Source organism: Orussus abietinus, unplaced genomic scaffold (genome assembly GCF_000612105.2).
Source record: "Orussus abietinus isolate OABI.00-Male unplaced genomic scaffold, Oabi_2.0 scaffold24, whole genome shotgun sequence".
Taxonomy (NCBI): Eukaryota; Metazoa; Arthropoda; class Insecta; order Hymenoptera; family Orussidae; genus Orussus; species Orussus abietinus.
Genome location: NW_019394437.1, coordinates 697,126 through 721,873, shown reverse-complemented (window position 1 = coordinate 721,873; position 24,748 = coordinate 697,126). Strand labels below are relative to the sequence as shown.

The following is a 24,748-nucleotide window of genomic DNA, read 5'->3' as shown; positions in this document are numbered from 1 at the left end:
GTCGAGGACAAAAATGCACTTCGATGATCCCTGGATCCTGGGGGTGGATTTCTCCTAGGGATGTATTCCTCGGAAAAAGTCCTGGCGACCTAGGGGGTGGTTTTTTATGCGATATCTCCGAGTGAATTAGCTCGGGACGGATCGGGGGTGGAAAAGGGACGGATAAACGGAGAAAATTTAATTTATATCAGGGAATTAAGGGCGGCGCCTGCTGACGGGCTGACGGACGTACAGGCCGGATTTTGCGGAAGGGTTGAAGGGGCATTTACATGAGGAACAACCCCTTGATGCAGACCATCCGTCGAGCGTCGCAGGATATCGGGTACCCGTCGACTCCATCTTTATCCTGGATTTAGAATCCTGTCTCTGCATAGGGAGGCTAAAAATCGCATTATAAACGGTTTCGAGAAGACAACTCGAGGGGTATTTGCAACGACCTCGTTATGGCCGCCATTTTGGTCCCCGTTTCGACGCGGGAGATTTCGCCGAAAATTCGGAAAAATTCGTAGAAAATCCATTGGAAAAAGGAAAAAAGATATCTGGACGAACGATCGTTAGTCCGGCAATTTATTTGGACATTCGGTTATCAGATGGGGCATTCTGTTACAAGAGAAAGCAGGAAGCATCCCCCGGGAACGTAATACTACGTGCGTCACATTGTTACCAAGGCACCACAAGTCATTCGGACACTCCAAGCTTTTTGCGCCGCCGTTCGTCATCGTAATATCCCGTGACACTTTGAGGTGCAATGTCCTTACGCAGTAATATTATCCTTCCATCAATGTAACGCGAAACGAGCTGGGTTTTTGTCTCGGACGCCGGTTCCATCACCGCCGGCGCAAGAACCTTTATTGCGGTCGCCGTGTGCACACGCTGGATAAGACGTCAAACAATGAGAGATTACTCAGAATTTGTGGAAATCAAGATCCAGGGAACAATAAACGAGGTACTTACCGCACTGAATTGACATAACCTAAAAATTCATAATATAAAAATTAATCCCAGTGTTTGACCAGCGCTCGGTTGAAAGAATGCCCATCATTGTAAAATTGTAAGGTCTGAATAAAATTGATTTTTGGAATTTTCCTCGGACGTGACACCTCCTTAAATCATTGTAAAAATTGTAAGGTCCGAATAAAATTGATTTTTGGAATTTTCCTCAGACGTGACACCTCTTTATGTCATTCCCACCTGTATCTTCTCGACGGAGCTCGATTCGGAAATTTTCCCAGGTGAGGCCCTCCCTGGAATCACCGCAAATTTCAGGGAACTCTCCCCCGGAAGAGGCAAGGCGAGAAGGAGAGAAGGTTGGAGGTTTTTCTTGCCGACGTGTAATCGAGGAGGAGGAGTCGGGTGCGCGTAATGATACCGGGTTTTTATTAGGCGCATCAAACCCTTCATTGTGGGGACACCATGTCCCTCGGGAGGGCGACGGGACTCTCTGGGAAGGACCGACCGTGTACATTTTGAGGTCTCCTAATGACACCGAGCCGAGTGGACCCTCCACCTCGCCAAGACCTCGACTTGATCCAAAGAGCCCGGTGGAAAATCAAAGATCGAGAAGACCGTCCAGAAGAAGTTCATCGCGGCAAGATAAGAGGAAGTCGAAGAGGAGGAACGGAAAGGAGGCCTCGAGGGCCGACCAAAAAGGGAGAAAATGGAATCCAAGGAATAGGAGAGTCCCACGGGGACGATGATCCTGTCTCTCCTCGACAGGAGCAGCTGCTTATGAGGCGGATCATCGATTTGCTCGTGCAGTCGATTAGCCTTCCGGTAATTCTTTTGCCCCGCGAACGCGCGTGGGAAGCCACGAAGGAGTCCCGAGATATCCCGAGGACGCTAATCTCTGGGACAAAAGAACCCCAGGGTCCCACCTGTACTTATCATTTAACCGATAACGCATCTCGGGACCTTCCGGGTGCAACTTGCAGGTTATCCCGGAGCCCCCGACTATTAATGGCTGACAATTACGATGTTTTCGACGTCGACGTTTCGAGAGAGAGAAAGAGAGAGAGGACCCTGAAGAAGCACCCAGGGTCCCAGCTTAAGCCGCAATCGCGGACGATGCGGAGGATAATGAGACGTCTCGATCCACGATTGGAATCGCGCCCGTGGTCGGTAACCAAGGGTGAGGCTGCGGGGGTGGCGGGATTTATAATTGATGAGGGATGTAGGACGCCACCGAGGTGTCGTTATCCCCGCTGACAAGATAATACTCGCCAAGCCGAGCTCTTCGATGGCTCCTCCATCTTCCCACCGCCATCGCGATGTCTCCTCCCGCCCTGATAAGGGGTACCAGGGGGTGTCGACTGACAACCCGAGATAACGACGCCGCGCGAAGTTGCTCCGATTTCTGAATCTGTACTTTTGCAACGCTTCTTTATGTTTTTCATGTCTTATCGGGACCGTTTTTATAAAGATGAAACGCGGTCCAGATTCGCATCTGCACGGCCAGGTCGTAAATAAGACCGATTTCGCCCTCTCCCCCGGGTGGAGTTTCGGGGGCGCGACCAGGGGCAAATCCTCCCTGGCGCTTCGACGCGCTTTTTATATGTTAAAGATATTTTCTTATCATTTTCTCATTTCCCGTTATCGGGAGCGGGAGGGCCGGGGGTTGGGAAGTTAGGCGAAACCCGGGGGCGGATCAGGGTCCCGAGGGGGTGGGACTCCGGAGCTCGTTACCCCGACCGAGATAGACTGACTCACCTTTCGTCCCGGTGCTCCCAGGATAAGGAATTTGATTTAAAAATTCCGAGGAATCGTTGTGAGAGCTCCCTAACGCCTCTTCCGCCCTGTATAAGGAACGGGGGTGGATCGGATTGGAAAATGGCGGCGGAACTTTCAGGGAAATTCTACCCTGTTGCCCAATTCCCGAGCTTCCTTCCCAACCCTGCTGGAGGATATCAAGGACGAACTCAAAAAGTGTCTCCAAAGAAAATCTCCGAAAATAATTGAGGAAATATTTCTAAGTAACGCCGAAATGGATAAAGAGCCGCGATAAAAATTCAGGAACCCTTTCCTGCCACCCCCACGGGGGAGCGTCCTGAAGAAGGACCCGAAAATACATTTTCCTGCCTCCTCCCCGTAGAAACGGAGCTCGAAAAATATTCCCTCGTCCGCTTTAACGTTAAAGATGTGAATGAAAAAGTCAGAATTCCGGATTTCCAGGCAACCCCCGCCGATACCACGAGCCACCCTTCGCAGGTCGCGAGTAAGCCACCCTCCAATCGGGCTTGGAGAGGGGAAAAAAAAAAACCGCGACGCGTCCCGTTTACATATTTATGCGATCGTCGGAATAACGACGTTCACTCTCGCGAAAACCGAGCCTGCCAGCTGAATTCGTAATGCCTCCCAGGACTCGGCAGACGGACTCGCCTACGTGCAGGACGAGTCCTTCGGAGGCCCCATAATCCTGCACCCCTTGTACCCCACAAATGAACGTTTTCCTGCAATTTTGTTTGTATAGAAAAAAAAAAGAAAAAAAAACTTTTTCCTCCTACGAAGGTGTAAAAACGAAGGCCGAATTTCTCCCTTCGCTTAAGAGGCTCTTTTCCCGAGAAAGGGTGCGTTTCCAAGGGTAGATGGGAGGACGAGGGAGGAGGGGTCCATCGATGGGTACACATGGTGTCCCTCAAGGCGACGCTCGAGAGCTTTTTCCCGAGGGTCCATTAAGGCGGTTTACACACCCCACAGCCACGAGACGTACACGCAATTAAATTAACGTCTTCGGGGCCATTAGGGCTCGTTACCTCCGGGCCGAAATTCTGCAAACACCTCGCCGTCGCCCCGTGGACCAATCTCCGGAGATCGGCCAGGTTAGCCCCTCCAAAACTGATCCAGATAGCTGATACGAGCGACCGAAATTTCCCGGCAGACTCGAAACCGAGGTGGAGGTGCCCCATTAATTCCACGTTTCTCCAGTCCCAACCCTGGGTAGAAAAAGGGTCCACGCGCATGCAGGATCTCTTTTTTAATTTTTCATTGTACGCTTCCGCCTCGTGCACACATCCTGTGGGAGAAAATATATAAATCTACCTTTTTCCCTCTCGACCTTTGATACTCTCTCGTCGGGGAAACAAAAGGCCCCCGCGAGGTTCCCGTTGAACTCGCCGCCCGGGGTGGGTTCCCGCCGGCGAAGGGGGCAGGAGGAAAAAAAAGAGGAAGAAACTGGCGGAAACGAGACAAAAGCCCTGGATTGGTCGACGAGGGGCCCGGTGTCGCTCGGGCCCGCCTAAGGGCGACATGTGGAACCCAGGGAGGGCAGGTGATCGCCGCGATTCCCTCCTGCGTGCCCCCTGCACCCACGTGTCACACCCTCTGGGCAGTGCCCGGGAACATGGCCGGCCTCTACAAACCGGCCCTCCATAAACCCTCCCAATTATTGCCGGTAAATCTTCCGGGTCGCCAAGCCCTTCGGGGGCCAGGGTGGATTTTTCTCCAGGGGCTGTTCACTCGGAAATCATTTCCAAAGCGATTTCCTTCTTTCAGAACCGACAATGATAAAATTGATAACAAGGGACAGTCGGCCTTAAAATTGTTGCAACGTTCTGGTGCAACGTCCAGCTGATTTCCAGCTGATTTCGAGGAATTAGAATCCATCGTTTGCTGAGTGGGTATCCCCTCGGTGTATTCGATATGTCGGAGCCGGGGCGCTTATCATGGGGTTTATCAGTCGTATCGATCCGGGGGGAAGGGGGAATTCGGGGGGCCCGGGCCCCGCGTCCGGTCCGCTCTTCCGGACGGCTTGCTCGAGACCGAAGGGCCAATCCAGAGGGCGCTGGTGGGCAGTCTTCGGGATTCCGGGAGAGTGCACCTTCCTTCACGGTTCGCCTCGTCCCAGAAGCCCCGATTATTCTCCTCTTTCTCTCCCGTCCCCGATCGGGCCTCGAAAGCGTCGCCCTCGGGACTTTGTCGCTTCCTCTCGCGCACCGATGCCTCCTTTGCCGGCGCCGCCATTTTGTCCCGCCGAACGCGCCCAGAGAATTCGGCGAGGACGATGCTCTTTATCAAAGGAGTACTCCCCGAAAAAAGATTATAGATGTTATGAAAAGTTTTATAATATCGAAAAGTATTCTATTTTTGACATTTTGATGGATAGAATGACCCTTTCATGTCGCCTTCCCGTGACTCGGGAATACACGGTGAAATCTATATTTACTCGGTATATGCACGCGAGTCGTCGTCGCTGATAAACCGTGATAAGACCGCTTTCCATCTCCGATACTTTGCCTCCTCGATCCGGAAGTCTCCTCGCCAGGGAAAGGATCGATAAAGATCGCGGCCACGGGGAAAAGCCTGGTTCCATAATACGTCGACCGGTTTACGACACCCCGCGGTATTGCGTGACGCGCGCGGCCATTTTGAAATTACAAGCCCGCCACTTCCGAGGACACAAGGGCGCACCCACGCACCTGCTCGTTTCCCTATTTTTTTATCCCTCACCCATCGAACCCGATCCACGGGATACGTGCCGAGAATATGCACACGATTAAATACGGTAGCATTTTCCGAGTGGCGGCCTGATCTTGGAGCCGTTAATTAAAATGAGGACCTTACATCGGAGACGCGACCCTCCTTCCTTCCGAGGGACCAACGGTAAAGGGATAAACGAATCTCTAATTACTGGGATTAAAGCCGATTACTTCGAGCCAGATTTCCCCTGGCGTCGATTCTTGCCTCCTTTGTCGCGCACTAAGTGATTAATCGATTGGTCAATTAAGGGAGTCTCCGTCGAGCGGTAACGAACGCCGGCGCTTTTCCGAGGCCCTTAAGCTCGACTCCGCAGAATTTCCGGCTGGCGATCATTTCATTATCGAGGGGGATGATCCTCGAATTTAAGAGGACCGCCATTCCCGTGATTAATCCACTCGCGATGGAAAGGAACCCGCGAGACGCATGTAATCAGCGCCTCCTTTCGGGGGGTGAGACATTTCGTCTAATTAGAACCGAAGGGATGCGCGAGAAAGATTTTTGCGGAACTCGCTCCTGTGGTCGGGGGTAGGGTGCGGGGCGGGGACCGAAGGGGTGGATTATTACTCTCCTTATCTGCTACATTTCCTACGGGGTCGCTCCGCCTACCCCTAACCGTCACGTACCGACTACCCCCCGGCCCATATCATCAAACATTGATGCCACGTGGGCACGAGGGGTGGACGGCGGCCATATTGCCATTCGCCGATTTAGACACCAGATAGCGGCCGACTGTTAAGTCGGCCTTTCCGCTGAAACGGCGGAAGGGAACGAGGAGAGCGTAATAAAGGATAAAGCGCGAAAGAAAAAAAAAAATATCGAATACGTAAGCAAGAAAAGAAATTAACGAAACGAGAGAAAAGAGAAATAAAAATTAGGGGGTGATACTCAACGCTCATTAATTGATATTCTAGTTATAGGCATTTTTTTTTATAATCCCAGTAAACTGTGAATGTATGCACTCGTGACAGAAATTCGATGTCAGAGAGAGGGGGAGAGAGAATAACCCCAACGAAGGGGTGGGTACCAAAATTGCGGAGGGGGTCGAAGAAACGGAAATAAGTGAAAATAGGAAACGTCCGCCGATATCGGACCGGAGATTAAAAACCGCAGCCCGATAACCGGAAGACGCCCTTTCATCCGACCACGGAGAAGACGAGGAAGGGCGAAGAAGGGAAACGTCGAACGTCAGAAACGGAGAGCGGGATTAATCGTGGCCAATCGAGGACTCGTTATCCTTATCGAGGAGTCCCAATCCGTCCCTTGGGCCGAAAACTGGCTAAAGAGGGTGAATAAACGCGCACGGGTCTCCTCGGGGATTTTTTTTTCCCCTTTTTTCTTTCCGAGAGGGGGATGAGAAAGCTTCGTCTCGTCTCGCTGAGACGGTCGTCGCTAAATACGGCGAATGGCGGTGAAATGACGGAGGGCCGGCAAGCAGGAAGCGAGGACGGCATCGGTTAATCACGCAATTTTCGCGGCACCCCCTCGCCACCCCCCGAGATGAAGAAAACGAGAGGGGGGGGGCAATGGCGCAGAATGGCCGAGGGTTGGGGGCAATTGCTCGTAACTGCCGAGCCACCCTCCGCCACCACAGGAAACCCCGTTAAACTCCCCCTGGACCAGGATCCTGGTTCTGTTCCACCCCTAAGACGGAGGGGCAACCCTTTACCACATCCTTACATACAACCGGATCGAAACTACCCGTAAATACCCCTAAATACCCCAAAATACGGACGGTTCCCTTGAATTTCGAGGGTATGTTACTTTTTGTCTCGGTGCATTAACGAACTCCTAGTTACAACCCCTAGAGGGAGAGATTTCTAGGAGGGGGCACGTCTTTCTCCCCTTCGGCGGCCATTTTTATACGGTTCCGATGTACAGCCGAAAGCAGCCGGGGGTGGCTATAGGACAGATTTTTATACTGGCACTTTTGACCGGGAAGGGGGCGCCGGGGGCGGGAGTTATCGATCGAGAGAAACCCCTAGCTAGGGGGTGGTGAATCCTCCTCGAGGGGTCGGAGCGCAATAACCAAATTAGGAGAGCACAGTCGACAAAAACAAGAAATCCGAGGGTGTACTCTCCGGTTTTTCGGGGGCGGTGGAACCCGACCCGCTGCACTCCCTTTCGACGTGGGGGAGGGATCTTATCCCAGTAGGCGACTTAAAAATTAAATAACAAGGATATAACGAGGGTAGGATTTACAAGTAACATGTGTATAAATGGGTGCAAGAGGGACCAGGGTGCCGAGGGGGCAAATCCCCCCGAGACGGTCGGACTCGCGGAAACAACGTAATCAAGAAGACTCGACAGAGTCACCCGAACACCTTCCGAGGGATGAAATGTCATCCCTTCTGCGCTCTCCGGGAGAAACGAGAGGACGTCTTCGCGACGATCTAGGGTTACGCGGAAGCTACCCCCGAATTTTTCCCAATCTCTTGGGAAAATTGAAGAGAAAGGTTGAGGAGAGGTAAGACGAGGGGAGAAAGCAGCGTGTAAAGAAATTCGAATCGACGAGAAAAAATCCCGGTGATGGACCGGTGAGGCCCAGGGTGACGAGGCGCAGGGTGGAGGGCGGAGGGGGTGGCTCGGAGAGCAGTTGGGTACTCAGAAACTCACGGAGACCCCATAACGAGCTCTTTTCTTCCCTTCCTATTTATCCCTCTTCCTTATTTAACCACTTCCCCACGGCTAGCTCCGTCGCTCTCCGCCTCTTCTCTCCCTCTTCGCTCGGCGAGTCCTCCGCAAAAGTCACCCCTCCGCAGACTTTCTCCTCGATTTCCACCCTCGCGTCGCCCTAAGGGTCGCCCGTGTACAAGTGTCGGGGTAATATGCCGGCGCATAATAAGGACGGGGCATGGACGGATTCCGCGCAGCTCCTGCGCTCCTTTCTGGCAATTATGCGCTCGTAATGTGCGCGGGGGTTGCGCCATATGTCGGGACCCACCCCCGAGTGCCGAGTTTCGTTTAACGCCGAACACGCGATATTAAACGACGAGCCTCCCCAGGACACTTGGGAGGGAGTTGCAGAAAACCGCGGAAAAATAAGAAAATCCCACCCCCCGAGTCGGGGTCCAGGAAGCGACATCTGAAAGTCCTGAAAAAGTCCTGACAAAATCGCGCGGAGGACTCCCTTGGTATTAAGACGCTTTAGGGGAAAATTCCGAGCCACCTGGGGGAGGTTTCCACCCCTGGGACGATCCACTCCCCTTATCCGGAGACACGTGACGACACCCCCGTCTCGCGGGCTCCCGTTATTGATGGATCTCGCGGTGATTCGCAGGGGGCACTCCCCCGCGTATATGCATCGTGGAGTAAAAAATGGCGACCTTACCCCCTGCGAAGGGGAGGCTCACCGGGCGCCGCGACGCGCGAATAAAAATCCCCCGCGTTCTCGGGAGCGCCGGCGGGGGCGGAAAGAGGCCGAGGCCCAGGGTGGGGTGCTCAAACGACTTGTGATCTGATCAATAAGCCGGCATAGGGGATTATTTTGCGACGGGCCTCTGGGTGCGTGGCGGAGGTGGAGGCCAGGGCCGCCAACCTAACCGCAGCCGATGAAAAGAATTTCTTACACGCTTTTCGACCCCCCTCGAATTTTCTCCGACGTCGTCTCCCTTGAAAAAATATTTCCCCCACTTTTAAAAACCCTACTTTTGCTATATTACGCTATCGTCATATATTTTGAAAATTAGAGGAGGAAGAAAGTGCACCCTTGGCACGCGTAAGGATTTCCACCCCTTTTCCCGGTCGCGACGTTTTCGCGGGTGGCGAGATTCGAGCGCTCGAGGGGGGTCCTGTAGAGGTGGGTGGTGGTGGTTTATTCGGGGGGCAGGCCTCTCGAAATCCCTCGGAACGTGAGCTTTCCGGATCCCTCGGTCTCGGTATGTTTGGACGCGGGGCGAAGGTGGGCGAGCATTATAGGAATTGAATTTAAAAGCACTACAGCCTCGAGGGAGTCGAGGCCCGAGAGCGAAAACATTTATCACTCGGTCGAGGAAAATCATTTGTATTTCCCACCTAACTGGCGGATTCCTACCCCCCTTGGGCGCCACCCCCCGACGCCGGGGAAGAAGGAGGCCCTCGATCGGAGAAAGTTCCAAGTACTTGCAGACTCGAACTCGACGGCCAAGTCGCCCTCGAAGTCACCTACTCCCCGGTTAAAAAGAGAATGGAACGACCCCCTCCACCCCAATTTTCTTGTGTAAGGAATTACCGGAAAATCGGATTGGAAGATGTATAAAAAAATGCATAAAAAGTCGAGCTGCACTTGGGGTCTCTCGGAGTTCCTGGGAACCCTTCCTCCCTGGACCCGGGCCCATGGTGACATCGACAGCGAGACCGGGGTGGAGTTCCACCGCCGGAGGTGAGGGATGCGAAAGGAGGTGGCGGTGACGAGCAGGAGAGGGAACGAGCAGAAGCTCGGGGAGCAACAGAGAGATAATTTACCAAGGGAAAATATCGCATTGTGCGCGCGCGGGGGCATTATTATATCCAGGCCGGCATTATCCACAGAGATATACCGCGGGGGTGGCCGGGGGTGGGACGAGCCTCGCTTTGTGCCCCGCACAATAATCGCGAAAGAGAAACGCTCCGCCGCCTGGCTGGCTGGGCAGTCGTTGATCATTTCTTCCTGACTCCAGGATTCACCTTCACCCCCGACCCACCCCCGCTCTGATTCTACGACTTCGAATTTCCGAATATATACACACGTATATATACATTTTTCCCCCACGAATATACTCGGGAAAAGGTGGCACGGACCGAGACACCGATTTCTTAAAAATTCCACCCCTGTTCCTCCCTCGAATCTCACCCTTACGTTCGGGGTCCGTACGGGCGAATTTCCTGTCTCACTGTCTCGAGCTCCAGAAGGAAACTCACCCTTAAAGGTTCTCCGACGAATCGAGAATCGTGAGGCCGTGGAAACCAGGTTTGAAAGGTTAAAAGGAGCTGCGCCCTCGTTTCTGGGCAAAAACCCAGGTACAGGTGGAGGTCTGAAAGGGGTGCATTTAACTCGATTTCGCGGACGCACGCGCCGGGAGACATATGTAATCGCGAGCGGGCGCATTAAATCCCGCCACCCCGCCGCGGGGGTGGGTCGCCATTGAAATAAACGTTACTCGAGGCGGGGCATCGTTATGCCGCCGTTATATTAAAATACAGCAATAAGTAAGGCTCACCCAACCCCGGGGCGACCTCCCCCGTTTCCCGCACCCCCTCGTGAGATTCCAAGAGGAGGGGGTGAAGAAACGACGGCTGCCTCAGGGCCGCCGAATCTCCAGAGGAAGAAAAATGGAGCCGGCTCGTTCCCGTCGCCGGATAAAATTATCGGAGTTATCCCTCCCCCACAGGACTCCTCCCTCGCGGCGTGGACATCTTTTTCCCTCGTCTATTTAAACCTGAATAACCAAAATAGACAGGGCGAGCTTAACCGCCTCCGAGACCTCGCGCTCTTCCTTCCCATCCGAACCCCGGTTTCCGGGTCAACGACGTGAGATGGAGAAAAATTTATTTGAAGAAAGTTGCGAGAAATCATGTGTGGAACTACTTTTGTCAGGGGCGTTTTTCTCCCCTGTGCGACGGGGAGGCAGTAGAGCGATCGGAGCAGGATGGGGGTTCCTTGAGGAAGTCGAGAGAGGCACGCGAGGAGAGGTCTGCTCCAGAGGCGAGAAACGCCTCGGGAAATGGAAGAGGTCCTTTCGCAAGGTCCTGGGTGGCGTTGGGCACCTGGTGATTTCGAAACGATAAATTTTTACGGCCCTGAGCAAGCGGCCATGGTCTCCGGGGGCAGCACGGAGAACCCTCCAATTTGTCCGAGGCTCTCGCCTCTTGCGTTCCCGTTTGTTTTGCTCTTGAAAATTCGCATGAAATTTCTGCCCGACCGCTTCAACTTTTTGCCCTCTTCAGGGACGCCGATTCGCAGGGCGATCCGATCCTGAGAGTCCATCCGAGGCCAAAAATCGCCGCATCGGATCTAGACCAAACCCTTCAAATCCGACATTCCCGAAAAAATTAATTAAAACCATGAAATATCGAAAAAAAAAAATAATAACTCAACGCGAAGGACTTCCCAAAGCCTCCACTCGATACAGGGGTGAGGTCGAAGGAATCGCTGACGAAGGGCAAGAAGCCACGAAGGATCCTGAACGACCACCAAGGATCGCGTTGACCCAGGTTATGGATTAATTACTTGATCGCGTAATTGCCTCCCCTCCCTGTCACCCCGGCGACCCTCCCTCGCCTCCGCTTACTCGGGGAGGCTTCCGGGCAATTTCCGAAAATCTCTCTCCCCAAAGGACTCCCGAAGGACTCCAGGAAAAAAATTCAGAGAAACTCCAAAAGGACTTGGTGTGATTTTTTTCCGCGACGAGAAACACCCTTTTCGATCGGGGGTGGAGAGCGCATCGGGTGTCGGAAAACCGCCTGGCTCTATTTTCCCGGAGCTAATTCTCCGTGGAAACAGCGAATGAGGGGAGGGCGAGGCACGGCCACGCGTGTATTTGTCCATAACCAATTTTCCACGGAAACGGCGGGGTGTGGGGTAGTTTGGCAGGGGGTGGCAAGGTATAAGGTATAACCGGGGCGGGTGGTTAGGGGTTGCCCTATCTGACGTCGCTCATGGAGCTCGTTAGCGTTGCCCTTGGCAACACCCTTACCTCCTCGCAACCCCCAACCATCGACTACCCCTCCGCCGAGCCACCCCCTCGTCTTCGAGTGCGAGAAAGAAATAACGCATGCGCCCCGTTGCGAAGCCGTTCGCCATCGTGTCATGTGTATGCGATCCGAGGGGGTGAAAGAAGGGGAATAACTTCGACTTCCATGGGGTAGAAAGGGGGTGGGTCTCGAAAGGAAAACGCGCGACTCCGCGAAGACAAAGGCCAAGGGGGTGCCAGTGGTGGAGGGACTCGTTTTTTCCTTAATAATTCTTTTTACCTCGACAGAGACTTCCGGGTCGAAAGGACGAGCAGAGTGTCACCCAGGGGGTGCAAGAGAATTTTTCGATTGTCTCCCAGCCGAAAGGGAAGACACCCTCGGATATTTCCACTCCTTCTCCATATTCGAGAACCGGGGTTGGTAAATTCCCGGCGTCGAATTGGAGACTTGGAAAATTTGGGGTGGGAAAAAATAGCCCCTATGGAGGTTTCATTTTCCCTTCGGAAGCTTCGGGTGGATTTCCTCTCTCCGTGGCCTTGCAATCGCGGGGTGGGTCGCCGAAGGGGTAGTACCGGAATTAATAACAAAGTAATTCTTTATTGCGCTGAAAGATAAGACCGGTGATATTAATAATGGCGTCCGGTGGACTCTAGGGGATTTCATTATAGGCACACGGAGCGCTGCGTAAGCCGCGGCCGGAATCCGCTTAGGGGATGTAATTAAAATCGGAAAAATGTGTTTAATGAATATTCATTTGTCCCTCTATCCGCGATATTAAAGCGGCTTGGTCGCGAATGTATTTCCCACCCCCGTCGATTCGGGAGAGCCCCGAGCCGAAGACGTCGGGGGTGAAGTGGACATTTTTCAAAATGGCGTCGGTATCCGGGCTTCGATTTTGCGGGCATAAATCGTGCCCGATAGGAGGGCGCCCCGCCGAGGGTGGAAACTGCCCCCGGCCTGTTTTTCCCCCACAGGGGTGGCTCTAGAATTTGCATTCAATGGCCGACGACCTTATCCCCGAATCTCGGCTATCTCCTTCGTTATTTCTCGTTTTCATAAATTAAGCGACATTCCTCCCCCAATTTCGATCGATCCGCCATCACGGGGGTGGTTTTTTCATTTCTTACCCTCGAACTCGATTCGTGTCCGATTTTGAATCCCGGACCAATGGGGTGCAACCTTAAGGAGAGGGTGGCTAGGGGTCGGAAAAGCCACCTTCCGGGGAACTACCCCTCCACGGAATTCTTCTCGGGACGAGAGAGGTTTTCCACCCCCTTTTTCCCTGCGTTTATCTTCCATACTCTATTGATCCGTAAGTGATGGTGCACGAGGGGTGGTGGGTGTGGAAGGTGGAGGACAGAAGGCAGGGTAGGTCGGTACCTTTCCGAAGGTTGGGTCCTGGCGAGATAGAGTATGACGGAGGACACGTGAAGGAAAAAATAAGAGGGGTGGCGTACTCGCATGATTAGGGGTGGCAGCCCCGAAAACGGAGTTCGCACCCCGAATGCAATAATAATATTAAGATGGACGGGACTTGGGGCGGGGAGTTTGCGGAACGCGGGGGTGGCTGACAGTGACGCAAGAAGCTTTTTCATCATTTTCAACTCACCCCCTCTCTCTCGCTGGACTAACCTCACTTCGAGGAGAAGAGCCCCGAGCAAATCCATACCAAGGCGCGATCGGTACGCCCGAAAACCCGGAGACACTCGATATCCACTTCGGGCCTGCCGCCATTTCCCATTTCCCTAGCGACACCGAACTTCGAGATAATTTCTCTACTTCGAAATAAACAATCGGACCCAAGAATTCATACATGAAATGTGAATATGCATAAATGTGGATGCTTATCCAAACCCTGGGCAATTCGTTCAGCCTCGCGGTAAGGAGAAACGAAACCGGAGGAAAAATGGGCGAGGAGGATGAGAGGGGCAAGAAAGGGCCCAAATTCGACGTGATAAGGCCCCGGGTTTATTTCGGAGCGATTTTTATTGAAATCGGTCGGCGAGGTCGTGGAATTCCGAGACTCGGTGTCTAAGGATTCGCGACTCGGACTTTTGGGACTCACGGGCCCCGAGCGGAACGCGAGCGGAAACGCGTCTAGAGGAGCGGAGATGACTGAAAGATCGGGCGATCGTACGCGCGCTGTGTGAAATCGTTTCTCTCTCTTCCTGTCAGCCAGTCCCCTCCTCCTCCCGTCATCTGCCCCACTCCGGCCGCCATCTTGGGCCCCACCTTTGGGAAACGAAGAGAGCGAGAGGGGCCGGATTCGTGCCCACTTTTTGCAGGGCCCCTTTTGTTCTAGCCCCGCGACCCCTTCGCATGCGTCGAGCATCACAATGTGTCGTTTTTTGCACTTTCATCGAGTCCCCGCTTAACGGGCCCCAACGGCCATGAGGCCCATTTCACCGGAGACGCGACATCCGGCGATGTACCTTCCCAACCACTCGAATAAAAATGCATAATTAAATACGCTAAACGTGATATCATAAAAACCTCGAAAATTTCGAAATCCGGGCCGTAAGGCCCTTCTTTCCGCCGGCAAAACTTCCCGGACACTCGCGATCCTCTCGAGTTCTAGGTCCTTCTATCGCGAGACGGAGGAATTAATTCCAGCGATTCTGTTTCCGGGGCCCTTTTCTGTGAGAAAAAGACCCTGGGCCCGAAACCAGACGAAGACGTCCCCTCCGGATTAGACGGCCGGTCTGCGTGCGCGTTACATAAATGCATGCGCTTCATTAAATAGCGAGGCGTATGCGAGACCACGAGGCGGACCCAAGAACTGGTCTCGCATACAAAACGTCTCTCTCTTCCCTTTTCTCTTTTTATTGCCTCCCCTCTGGCCCTCCCCGGCTCCCTCCCAGGGGCGAAAAATGAAGCCTGAGAAAAGTGGCTCGAAAATATAACCACCGGAAAAAGGAACCGAAGTCCTCCCCCGCGGATTCGATTTTTCCAAGGAAGATCAACGGCCATTAATTACACGGTGTATCCGATAACCCGTAAGGCCCATGAAATCAATCCGAACGGGATCGAATGTCCATTATAATCGACTGGCAGAGAGAAACGATCAAGGGCCGTTAAATAAATGCCAGATGATTAAAAAAACGTATAACAGTGCCCCTGAATTTTCCTACGTCCCCGAAATCGGCAATAGTTGCGGAATTAATTTCGCCGTCGATTAATGGGTACACATTTCCGGGGTCGCGATAAAGGAGGGAAAAAATGGAGAGAGAGAGAGAGAGAAAATATCCCCCATCCCTCGGGGGCGGAATTACCTCCGCAAGGAGGACTGCCGGGAAACTGCGGGGAATAAGGGAGAAAGGGTAAACCGAGGGAATAATTCCTCGGGATTCCGATTCGAGCGGGGACGTCGAGAAGTAAGGAGAGCGCCGTTTACCGCAAAGGACCGAGTCCTTTTATAAGGACGTAATTAGCCCCTACCGGATCCGGAATTACTCGGAGGATCGGGAATAAATTAATGCAATTAGCCGGCTCCCGGAGGACCTTCGGTCCTGGGGGGGTCTCGAGGAGAGAGAGGGAAAATAGGGAAAAGTCCCTAGGAAAGGACGAGGACCTCCACCCCCGTCCTCGAGCTGGACAGGAGAGGACTGCCCGGAAGGGTTACCTCCCGTCCCTTTTCGCGGGTCCTGCCGCGTCCAGAATTTCTGCAGGTCCTCGCAGACTCCTTTCTACCCGACCGACCAACCGTCGCCAATTATCCTGCGACTCGATTCGTCCAATTAAGTCATTTGCCGGGAGAAAGTCGAGGCCCCTTGCCGGCTCCTCGACGGGGGCCCACTTTTAATATGCAAAGCATCCCTGTTTGCGGGGGGCATGTTTAATCCCTGCTCCTTGCGGAGCGATCCAGGACCTACGAACGTCAGGACGCCCGGGGAAAAATCGCTGGAAAATTCAGGAGACCGAGTTATCCCTGGGAAGTGGGCCTGATAGACCCCTCAGAGGCGCCTGATAACACCTGATAACCAGGACATTGATCCCGGGGGTGCGGGATCGACTCACATCGTTTTTAACCTCGCAATTGGTTCGATCCTTGATCGACTTAATTGGTTTGGAGGGGGAAAAAAATTCCCACTGAAGAAGTTCGACGAGTAGTGCTCGGGACCGGTTCGGAACGCTCGATCGCTGACATAAATGTCGATTAGCATAAGATTGCATCGAGAATGGACGGCCTGGGCGTGCGCTCGGAGGAAAGGAACCTCCGCGAATGCCGGGAGCGTCCTCGCGAGGGGTACTCGCCCTGATTTTATCAACCCTTTCACATATTTCATCTTTACGTGAGCGCCATGCAGAGGCGCTCTCGTTACCGGCCTCGAAGAGGCGGACGAGTTCCGAGGTCGCATCTTGGAGGGGCCAAAAAGTCGAACCAGTCGTCCTTATCAATAAATCGATATCGGGGGATATTAATAATTTCCTATTTTTTTTCTTTTTTTTTTTCCAAGAGAGAGGTCGCTGATAAGTCGAAATTGACATCCGAAAAATCTAGCCAGTCGCCGATATCAATAATTCTATATCGAGAGATATTAATAATTTTATATATTTTCGCTTTTTTTCTTTCGCCTGAATATAGGTGGACGTCGGGTCGAGGTCGACACCCCAATTGTTGCACATGCTCGGGTGCCGATCCCAGAGTACAGAGCACGAGAGAGCATGGACCCAAGCCTACCGCAGCCTCCGGAAAAAAGTCTCTCATAAAGCGGAGAACAAAAAGGGGCCTCCTGGAGGATGCGACACCTGGTCCTGGACCAGTTAGGGGGCCCGCTGTCATTAGGGCCCCGTGACACTCCTTAGCCGGGTCTCATCAGGATCGGTGAGAGGCTCCTACGTGCCCCCGAAAGTGCTATTCTAATTTGTCTCACGAGGTGTCACGCCTAGGCTAAACGCCGGAAGTCGGAGGACCAAGAGTCGCATACATTAGAGGAGGAGCCTCCCCTCGGAATCCGTAATGAAGTGTGTGAACTTGAACTCGTTCCCGGTATGACGCAATTAAATCGGCCCGAGTATGCAAATTCCCCCCCCACGGGGCACGTCGCCCCCCGGAGCAGTTCGCCATTGACGACCTCGCCATTCTCTGGACTCGTTTTTGGACCAACCGCTTGCATTCGAGTTCGTTAGGCCTAAATGGGCCGAAGATGTGCTCGAACGAGAATTTTGGATTCCTGACGTCGACAATGAGGTCCCTTTTTGAAAATAAAAGAAGGGGCCGGGGGAAATGGCGCGACCCCTCGAGGTAACAGAGGCGGTGCAACCTGCAACGCTGCAGCTGAATGCATCGATTCGTCAATAGGGTTCGATGGGGATGAATTCCATTGATTGGTTCGATTCACCCCGAGGGATCACCTGCGAGGCCACACCTGACGCCCTACCTGTCGAAGGGCGGAGGTCGACGGTCGCACCTTTAATCTCGCCTGGTCGACAGGTGAAAGTGCATCCCTTGGGAGAGATCATTTCCCCGGGTAAAATCCGGCCAAAAAATACAGAAAAAGTATGAAACAGCCCGCGATAAAAATCCCAGCGAGTCACCTGACAAAGGGGAGGGTAAAACTTGGCATCCCCGATATCTCTGAATTCTAATCGATGACCCCCCTTATCGATCGGCTGCTCCAGGAGCGAGGAAACCGCTGCGGGAACCGCGGCATCCCCGATGGACCATCAGGAGGTGGCCGATTACCGGGGAATATGCAATTAATAATTTCGATACGGCATCGATAATCGATACTTAACCCCCGCCCTTCCCTGGAGCGGTAGCGGGCATCGAGAGTGGAAGGGGCCGACTCGCCGTAAACGCGATAATCGGCCCATCGGGGATAATTAATCGATCGGTTTATAGGCGGGAACTTCGGAGGCCCTCGAGATTGCCGGAGAGAGAGAGAGAAGGGGTCGGCGAGTTTCCGAGTTTCCGGGATTTTTAATTGAAAATGAAAACCCCGGGTTTCATCCTCGACCCTCGAGTCGCTCGCGGAACCGCTCGGCGGAATTCCGCGTTTCCACGACTTTTCGCCGCCACTCCTCCGCGATGTTAATTAGACAAACTCCTTTTGACTCTCCACCCCTCGGCGGAACTCTTTCGCCCCGTGAGATAATTGAAATTAATTCCTCCAAGGACCTCTCCTCGTGCACGCTCGCTCGAGGAATTTCCTTCCCTTTTTATAGCCACTTCGTCCTCCCTCTTTTTGCGACACAGCCGACCTTATCCTCGCTATCTCGATTCGCCTCGGTGGAACGAAACGGTCGACCCGACCGAGGGATCGATTGTCATCGTTAAGGATCCCCGTAATTACCGCTAATGCCAGAGAGGTCCTCCCTAATGACGGAACGACGCGGTCCTGTCATCAAGCCCGCAATTACACGTTGTCCAGGACGAATGGCCGATTCCTATCGCCGAAGATCGGGATAATCGCTCGTCCTCTAATTCCAAATTGATTGTCGCTCTTCCTCTCACCTGCTTCACCCTGACCTCCTCAACGGAGCCCTCTCGCGGGGCGAAAATAAAGACTCCTGAATATTAAATATCGCGTAGTCTCGTCCTTTATCCCCGAAATTTATTCCTTCCTAACCGAAACTCCCAGCCAGGACCTCCGAGCCGGGTGATGCGATTCCGGGGAAATGTATCCGCCATTGTTCGACCTGGACCCGCGACATAATGAGAGCGTATTCTTTCCGCGGCCGATCCTGCTCTTCCCCGAAGTCCGCACCCTGGAGACGACGGCCTGCACCTCTAGGAAGCCTTCTCCAGCCCCGAGACAATGCACCAAGATCAGGTTACCACTTTTAATGGGGATGATCCTAGCCCCCGGTCTTACCGGTGGCCTTAGAACAAGAGGGGAGGAGATTGTCTCGAATTGGCAAAACTCCACGTGTATACGTGTTTAATATATATTTCTCTTTTAAATCCTGCTATTATCCCGATTTGGCAAAAATCTACACGTGTACGTGTTTGATCTACCGAGTTGTTGGAAAACTCATGACGCATCTAAGTAACGGATGGCGTAGAAAAAATCCGTCATCACTTTTCCTCAGACTTTCCCAGGAGGGAAACATAAAAATATTCAGATTCGGATGAAAATCCGAGCTTTTGAGGAAACGAGAGGAGCTGTTTTTTGGGTTAGGACGCGACGAGGGCGCAGGTCGGAATTCGTCCGGCCTCGTCACCGGGGAGGCGGAATAAAGGAGAGGGAAAAAAATATATATAGGGAGAAGGAGAGACAAAGGTGGATTCGGAGAGGAGTCGACGAGCGAAACGCAACCCCCTCGCCGGATGCGCGTCGTCACGAGATCCGACTGTCAACCCTCGTTGTTTTTTGCGCCGGCCCTAATAATTGATCATCTGATTACGCAACATTATACCGAGTCCCCGAGTCGGGGCCCGGCGACGTATCCGGAGCATTATTCGCCGATCTCGAAAAAATGTCTCCCTCTTCCAGGAGCCTCCTTCCCGGGGGGACGCCATTTGCATGCGGCCCCCTTACGGACAAACACAGAGAGCACCCCTTCGTAATGAGGGGCCCCTCTGTTTCTCGACCCCCGAGTCTCGGCCCTATCTCGCCGGATTGTTTGCACAGAGGTCCAGAAACGCGTCCTCCTCCTTTCTGCATGAAAATCAGGAGAAAAGTTAGGTTATATCGCACTAGGCGAGGACTCCCCATCGAACCGCCCCAATTCTGCCTCGAAATTCAGACTAGGGTGCAAGAGGACTCTGAGAAATGACCCAGGAAGTCTTAATCCGACCTCGAGGGGATTCCGAAAACCCGGGTTTTGTTAAGTTAGGAGACGCCGATCGGGCAGATGGAATCGCGCCTAAGCGACGGGAATAATTAATGGCGGGCCGATTGTCGGGAATCGAATTGTCGTTAATGCGGATAATAATAAAGATCGGCCGAGTGAGCGCCGGTATAACAGTAATAACGTTAATAGCCAGCGGGAAAGGGCGCATCGCTCGGTAGTCGGCTCGGCCAATCGGCCGAGTTAGCCGACCGGACGCCATGATTATGGTCTTTAAAAACGAGTTAGCCTACACGAGGAGTCGGGCATTCCTCCGCTCTCTTTCCCTTTTCCTCCTCTCGCCCTCGAGTACGTGAATTACACCGGCAAGTACGACCGTACGCGCGTAATTCCGCCGTATTACGGCTCTAATTATCCGAACGTAGGGCCCCAAGATGGCGGCCAAACGACCGGGAAGAGCCGCTCGGTCGCTCGGAAGACGCGGAAGGAAGGGGTTGGTTTTCGGGCATCTTCGCCGGGAGATATACCAGGACCGGTTCGCGGGCGGGGCCCGTTCGTTAATTCGGGCCCGACCGATCGTTACAGGCTTCGTTACACAACTGTCGGGATAATCTGCGGCGAGAATCGAGACTCGAGCCGCGATGCCCGTGGCGGGCCCAAGGCAGGTGCTCCTCGCCGGGGAATAATTAATATTCACCGAGCAGCGGGCCCAGTGGGCCCCGAGAGGAGCCGAGCAAGAGGAGGGCCCTAGGCCCTTGTAACAGTTAACGCGTTAGCGGTTATAATAGTTGGTTAACCAACGATGCCCGACACCTGGCACCCCTGCCCATCTTTAGACGGTCTGCCCTCACCGATCGGGCCCATTTCGGGAGGGCCCGCTACGTTTCGCCAGATTTCTCCTAACCGCGTCCGAAACGTTTCTAAGGTTCGGAAATCCCGAAAATCCTGGACCTTCCTGGCATTGAAAGGATCGCGGGGCCTTACGTGCCCGCGAATAAGGCCCCGACTCCACCTGAATTTCATCCTGTTTTTGACACGTATTCTTAAAAACAATATCGACTTTGATCGATCTCGAACACTGAAATGGCACGTAAGGCCCAATCGACCGAGGCGGGAGTCCCAGGTAATCCGCGGATTGGGACTTACTCCTTTTTTTTTTCTGGGGGAAGCATCCTGTCTTTGCGAGAATTAACGTCTCGACCGATCGCCGATGGAATCGTCACGCAGAATGTAATCGAGCGGAGCGTGTAAGTCCCAGTAATCCCGTGAAAGGGAGAAATCGGGCCCAGTCGGGACTCCTGGTCGCTTCGGGGCCCGATTTGTTACTCTTTTATCGGTGTGATCTCTCGACTTCGAGTCCAGAGCTCGTCGAAAAAGAAGAGCGACCTAAACGGGCCCAATCCCTTGGGGCCCTAAGGCCCCGCCGTAAAATTCCCGGAATATCCCCCATTCCTCGGTTACTTTCGAGAATCGAAATCTCCCGGAAATGTCGCGGGCGTGTAAAAAAAAAATTGCATATCAGTCTCAGACATATCAGGGACTTTTCTTTAAACCTTTTCCTCCTACCTTAATGCCCCTCTACTTGGGTTTTCAGGTACGAGGCGGTGCGCCTCATTTTTCGAGAAGTCACCAGTGTCTACAGAGAGTCGGAGATCGACTGGAAGCTCGTCCACGACGCCGGGTGTACCAGAGACGATACCGATCTACCCCATCACGTGACCGCCCCAAACGATCTCAGCCGCCTCATCTCGGGAACCTTCAGATCCTTCCTTGCGGCCTTACCAGCCCCACCCACGATCGTAACGATCGCCAGGTGAGTCGAGATCGTCCGCAGATAGATCCGAATCGAGCGACGTTAATCCAAGATGGCCGCCAGCTATTGGGATCGAATTTCGGAAAATCTGATTTTTCAGGAATTTATCGGGAGGAAATTCCCCTCGAGTGATATGTATTTTTTCGTATTGTTAGGGTGGATTTCAATGGATATCGCGAAAGGAAATCGTGATTTTGAGTTATTTATGGTTTTCTACTTCGCGACAAGGGGAGAACTTTCGGGGGATATTTAGAAGGTTCGCCGGTCTGTCCACAGATGGCGCGGCGAAAATCACCAGGTGCCAGGGGAGGGCACGAGGGACGGTCTCGAAGGGTGGGTTTAGGGCGGTGGAGGTATAGCTAGGCACCACCCCCTTCGACGTAGGGTAGTTCATGGCGCAAGGGGTGGACAAACTCGGGACCTAAAGCCTCGGCGCTCCTCCGCTAGATGTCTCTCGGGAATTATTTTCGAAAATTCTACAAACGTATCCTTCATCCCCTACGCGACAACCCCTAAAAATTGACGAGATCATACATGTATCGCCCATCGAAACCCCGATTGTAGAAAAAAAAAGAAAAAATCGCAACGCCTACCTGTGCGATATAAAATCTACCGAAATTGGCTACATCTCTGATAATATCCCCTACGATAAGGGATGGCAGCCCTACGGCAGAATTTGGATTAATTTGTGATTAGTTGCGGCAGATTTTGATAAAGGCGTTGAAAAAAAATCCGGGGACGATGCCGATGGCGCCATCTCTCGAGCTGGTCGGAGCACTCGGTCGAGCGAGGGGTGACATTAAAAAAAAAATCGATCCACCCCTGCGCGCCGGTCCTCACCCCTCCCCAATGGCGGCACCCCTTCCGGGAGGCGAAGGAACACCGCCGGATGTCGCCTCTGCCCGCCCCGAGCCTCTCGATTCCCTTTCCAAAAAGAAACCCTGGTCTGACATTTGCATCCCTCTTGCAGGTCCTGCGAGGACGACTACTGCCCCGTAGAATCCGTGGACCAGATCCAGGTCGGGGTCCTGGACGAGCTGGAGCAACGACTGGGTGCCATCGAGACGAGACTCGTCTACTTGGAGGAGGAGGCTAACTGATTATCTCTGTAATTTCTATTTTATCAGCTCTGGATTTTCAAGCTGTATTTACAACCCTTGTCTTATCGGAACCGACCAATAAACTGCCCCGAAAAATTGCAACCGAATTTTCTTCCCTTGTCAGATTATTTCGTTTTATTCTTCTTTTTTCTTCGGAATCTCGTTAATGGGAGGCGAGCTAACCTAAAAATCCAACAATAAGTCGAGTCCAAGGCCGACTCGAACGAGGTCCATGGTGGCACCGGCCCATAATGGCAGCCCTACGCACAATGGCTCGTGAATCTTGGCGTCCTTCTTCTCCTTCCTTTATTTTTTGCAGGCCCTCGGCCGGTATTTGCATACCTTAGGGCCGGTTCCCACACTGCTCGGCTCCCTTCCCTACGGATTCCCGTTTCCTCTTCCTCCTCGTGGCGCAACCCTTTCAATCGAAGACAAACGGACCCGCAAAAAACCTCTTTTGAGAGTACACTTTTTCTTCTCCCCCGCTTTCCACAAAGAGTCCGCGTGGGCGAAGCAGATTTTCTTTGCGAACTTTTTTTCCGGCTCCTTATTCGACAGACGCGCTATACGGGGGAAGGGTTGAAGGGCGGAAAAGGGGGCGAAGGAGAGGAGAAAAGGAAATGTATGGCGGGAATTACGGGCCTAGGAGTTTGGCAAGTTTCGGGCCCGGCGAAATTGCCGGGCGGGAAAGCATTAAATGTTTTATAAGCAACTCCTTTGGCAAGCAAGAAGCGTCGATCACTTTCGAGCAGGGGGTTGAATCCACCCCGGAGGGCAACCCCCTTATGTTAATGACGGGGTGGTCCGGTTTCGTCCCTCGAGGAAAAAAATGTCAGGTGGTCCGACCTCGCCTTTGGACGAGGAAGGACGAGCTTCGGGGTCAAGGATCACGGAATCAGCTGACTCCGATACGAGCCCAAAAATCATATCTCTTGATAACACAACATTCAAACCCACCCCCGGAGCTTTAATTCTCGATTTTTAATACTAAGGTCACAGCTTCGCTTCCCAAGGAACATTCCTAAGTACGTATATTAAACCCAGGCCCCAGGGGTGGCACGGACCTGGGATTCGTCCTTTGAAAAAAGGCCACCCCTTAAATGAGCAACGCACCCCAACCGCCCAGGATTTGCATAAACGCGGAAGTAAAAAACAGGAGATAGACTAATGCCGTTTGCACCCTTGAACGATGGGCAAAAGGCCAGCGGCACCCTTCGACTTTTAAAGGGACCCCGTACCGAAACTCACCCCCGATCTCGAGATGAAGACGAAACACCCCGAATGAATTTTTCCTATTTTCACATTTTAGCCCTCGACATTCCGGAGGATCCAGGAAATGTGGGGTAAATTTCCTTCACCCTTAAGGGTGTCGAGAGAGAAGCGACGTGGAAGAGGGGCGACCGCGCATCTGCGTGACGAAAGCGATCTCCGAGAAAATATGGAAATTTCAGACTGCGCGAAGGGTTAAGGGGCCAGAGGGGTGGTTAATGCGCGACAAAGCCAATTATACCGCGGAAGGGGGTGCGACAGGGGGTGCCCCTTGGACGTTGCGTGAGACTCCTTTGGTGCGGTGTCTTTGTGCGTAGGTCCGCACCCCGCGTGCCCATAGGTGTCCCCAGAGAGGAGGACGCGAGACAACGCGATGGGCGGAGAACCGACCTGGCCATTGTTCGAGGGCGCTATTTGTATTTGTTCGCCGGCCTTTGTTCCGGAATTCGGGCCCTGGAGGGGAGGGGATTTCGAGAAATATTCCACGATGGGACCGCTAGTCTCGAAGCGGCCGCTCGGCGACGCGCTCGCCTTCCCCGCTCGTCCACTCGAGTCCAGTCGATTAATTTAATTTCCATCCCCCGTCATTTAAAGAAAAGAAAAAAAAAAAGTAACATTAACATCGATAAGAATATCAAAGAATAAACACACCGGGAAGAAATTCAAAGACTCGCTGCATCTCCGTTTCGACGCGCCATTGGCACAAATC

General features: G+C 53.1%; 1 protein-coding gene across 1 annotated transcript in view; it reads left to right on the top strand.

The window, feature by feature from the left end:
- The window catches only part of LOC105701843 (UPF0489 protein C5orf22 homolog), a 274,460-nt gene extending 251,588 nt beyond the window's left edge, over positions 1–22,872 (top strand). The window contains exons 7-8 of the mRNA XM_012428962.1: positions 21,452–21,670; positions 22,641–22,872. Coding sequence (XP_012284385.1) covers positions 21,452–21,670; positions 22,641–22,770 — 349 coding nt within the window. The 3' untranslated portion in view covers positions 22,771–22,872. The remainder of the gene's footprint in view (positions 1–21,451; positions 21,671–22,640) is intronic.
- The last annotated feature ends 1,876 nt before the right edge of the window (positions 22,873–24,748 follow it).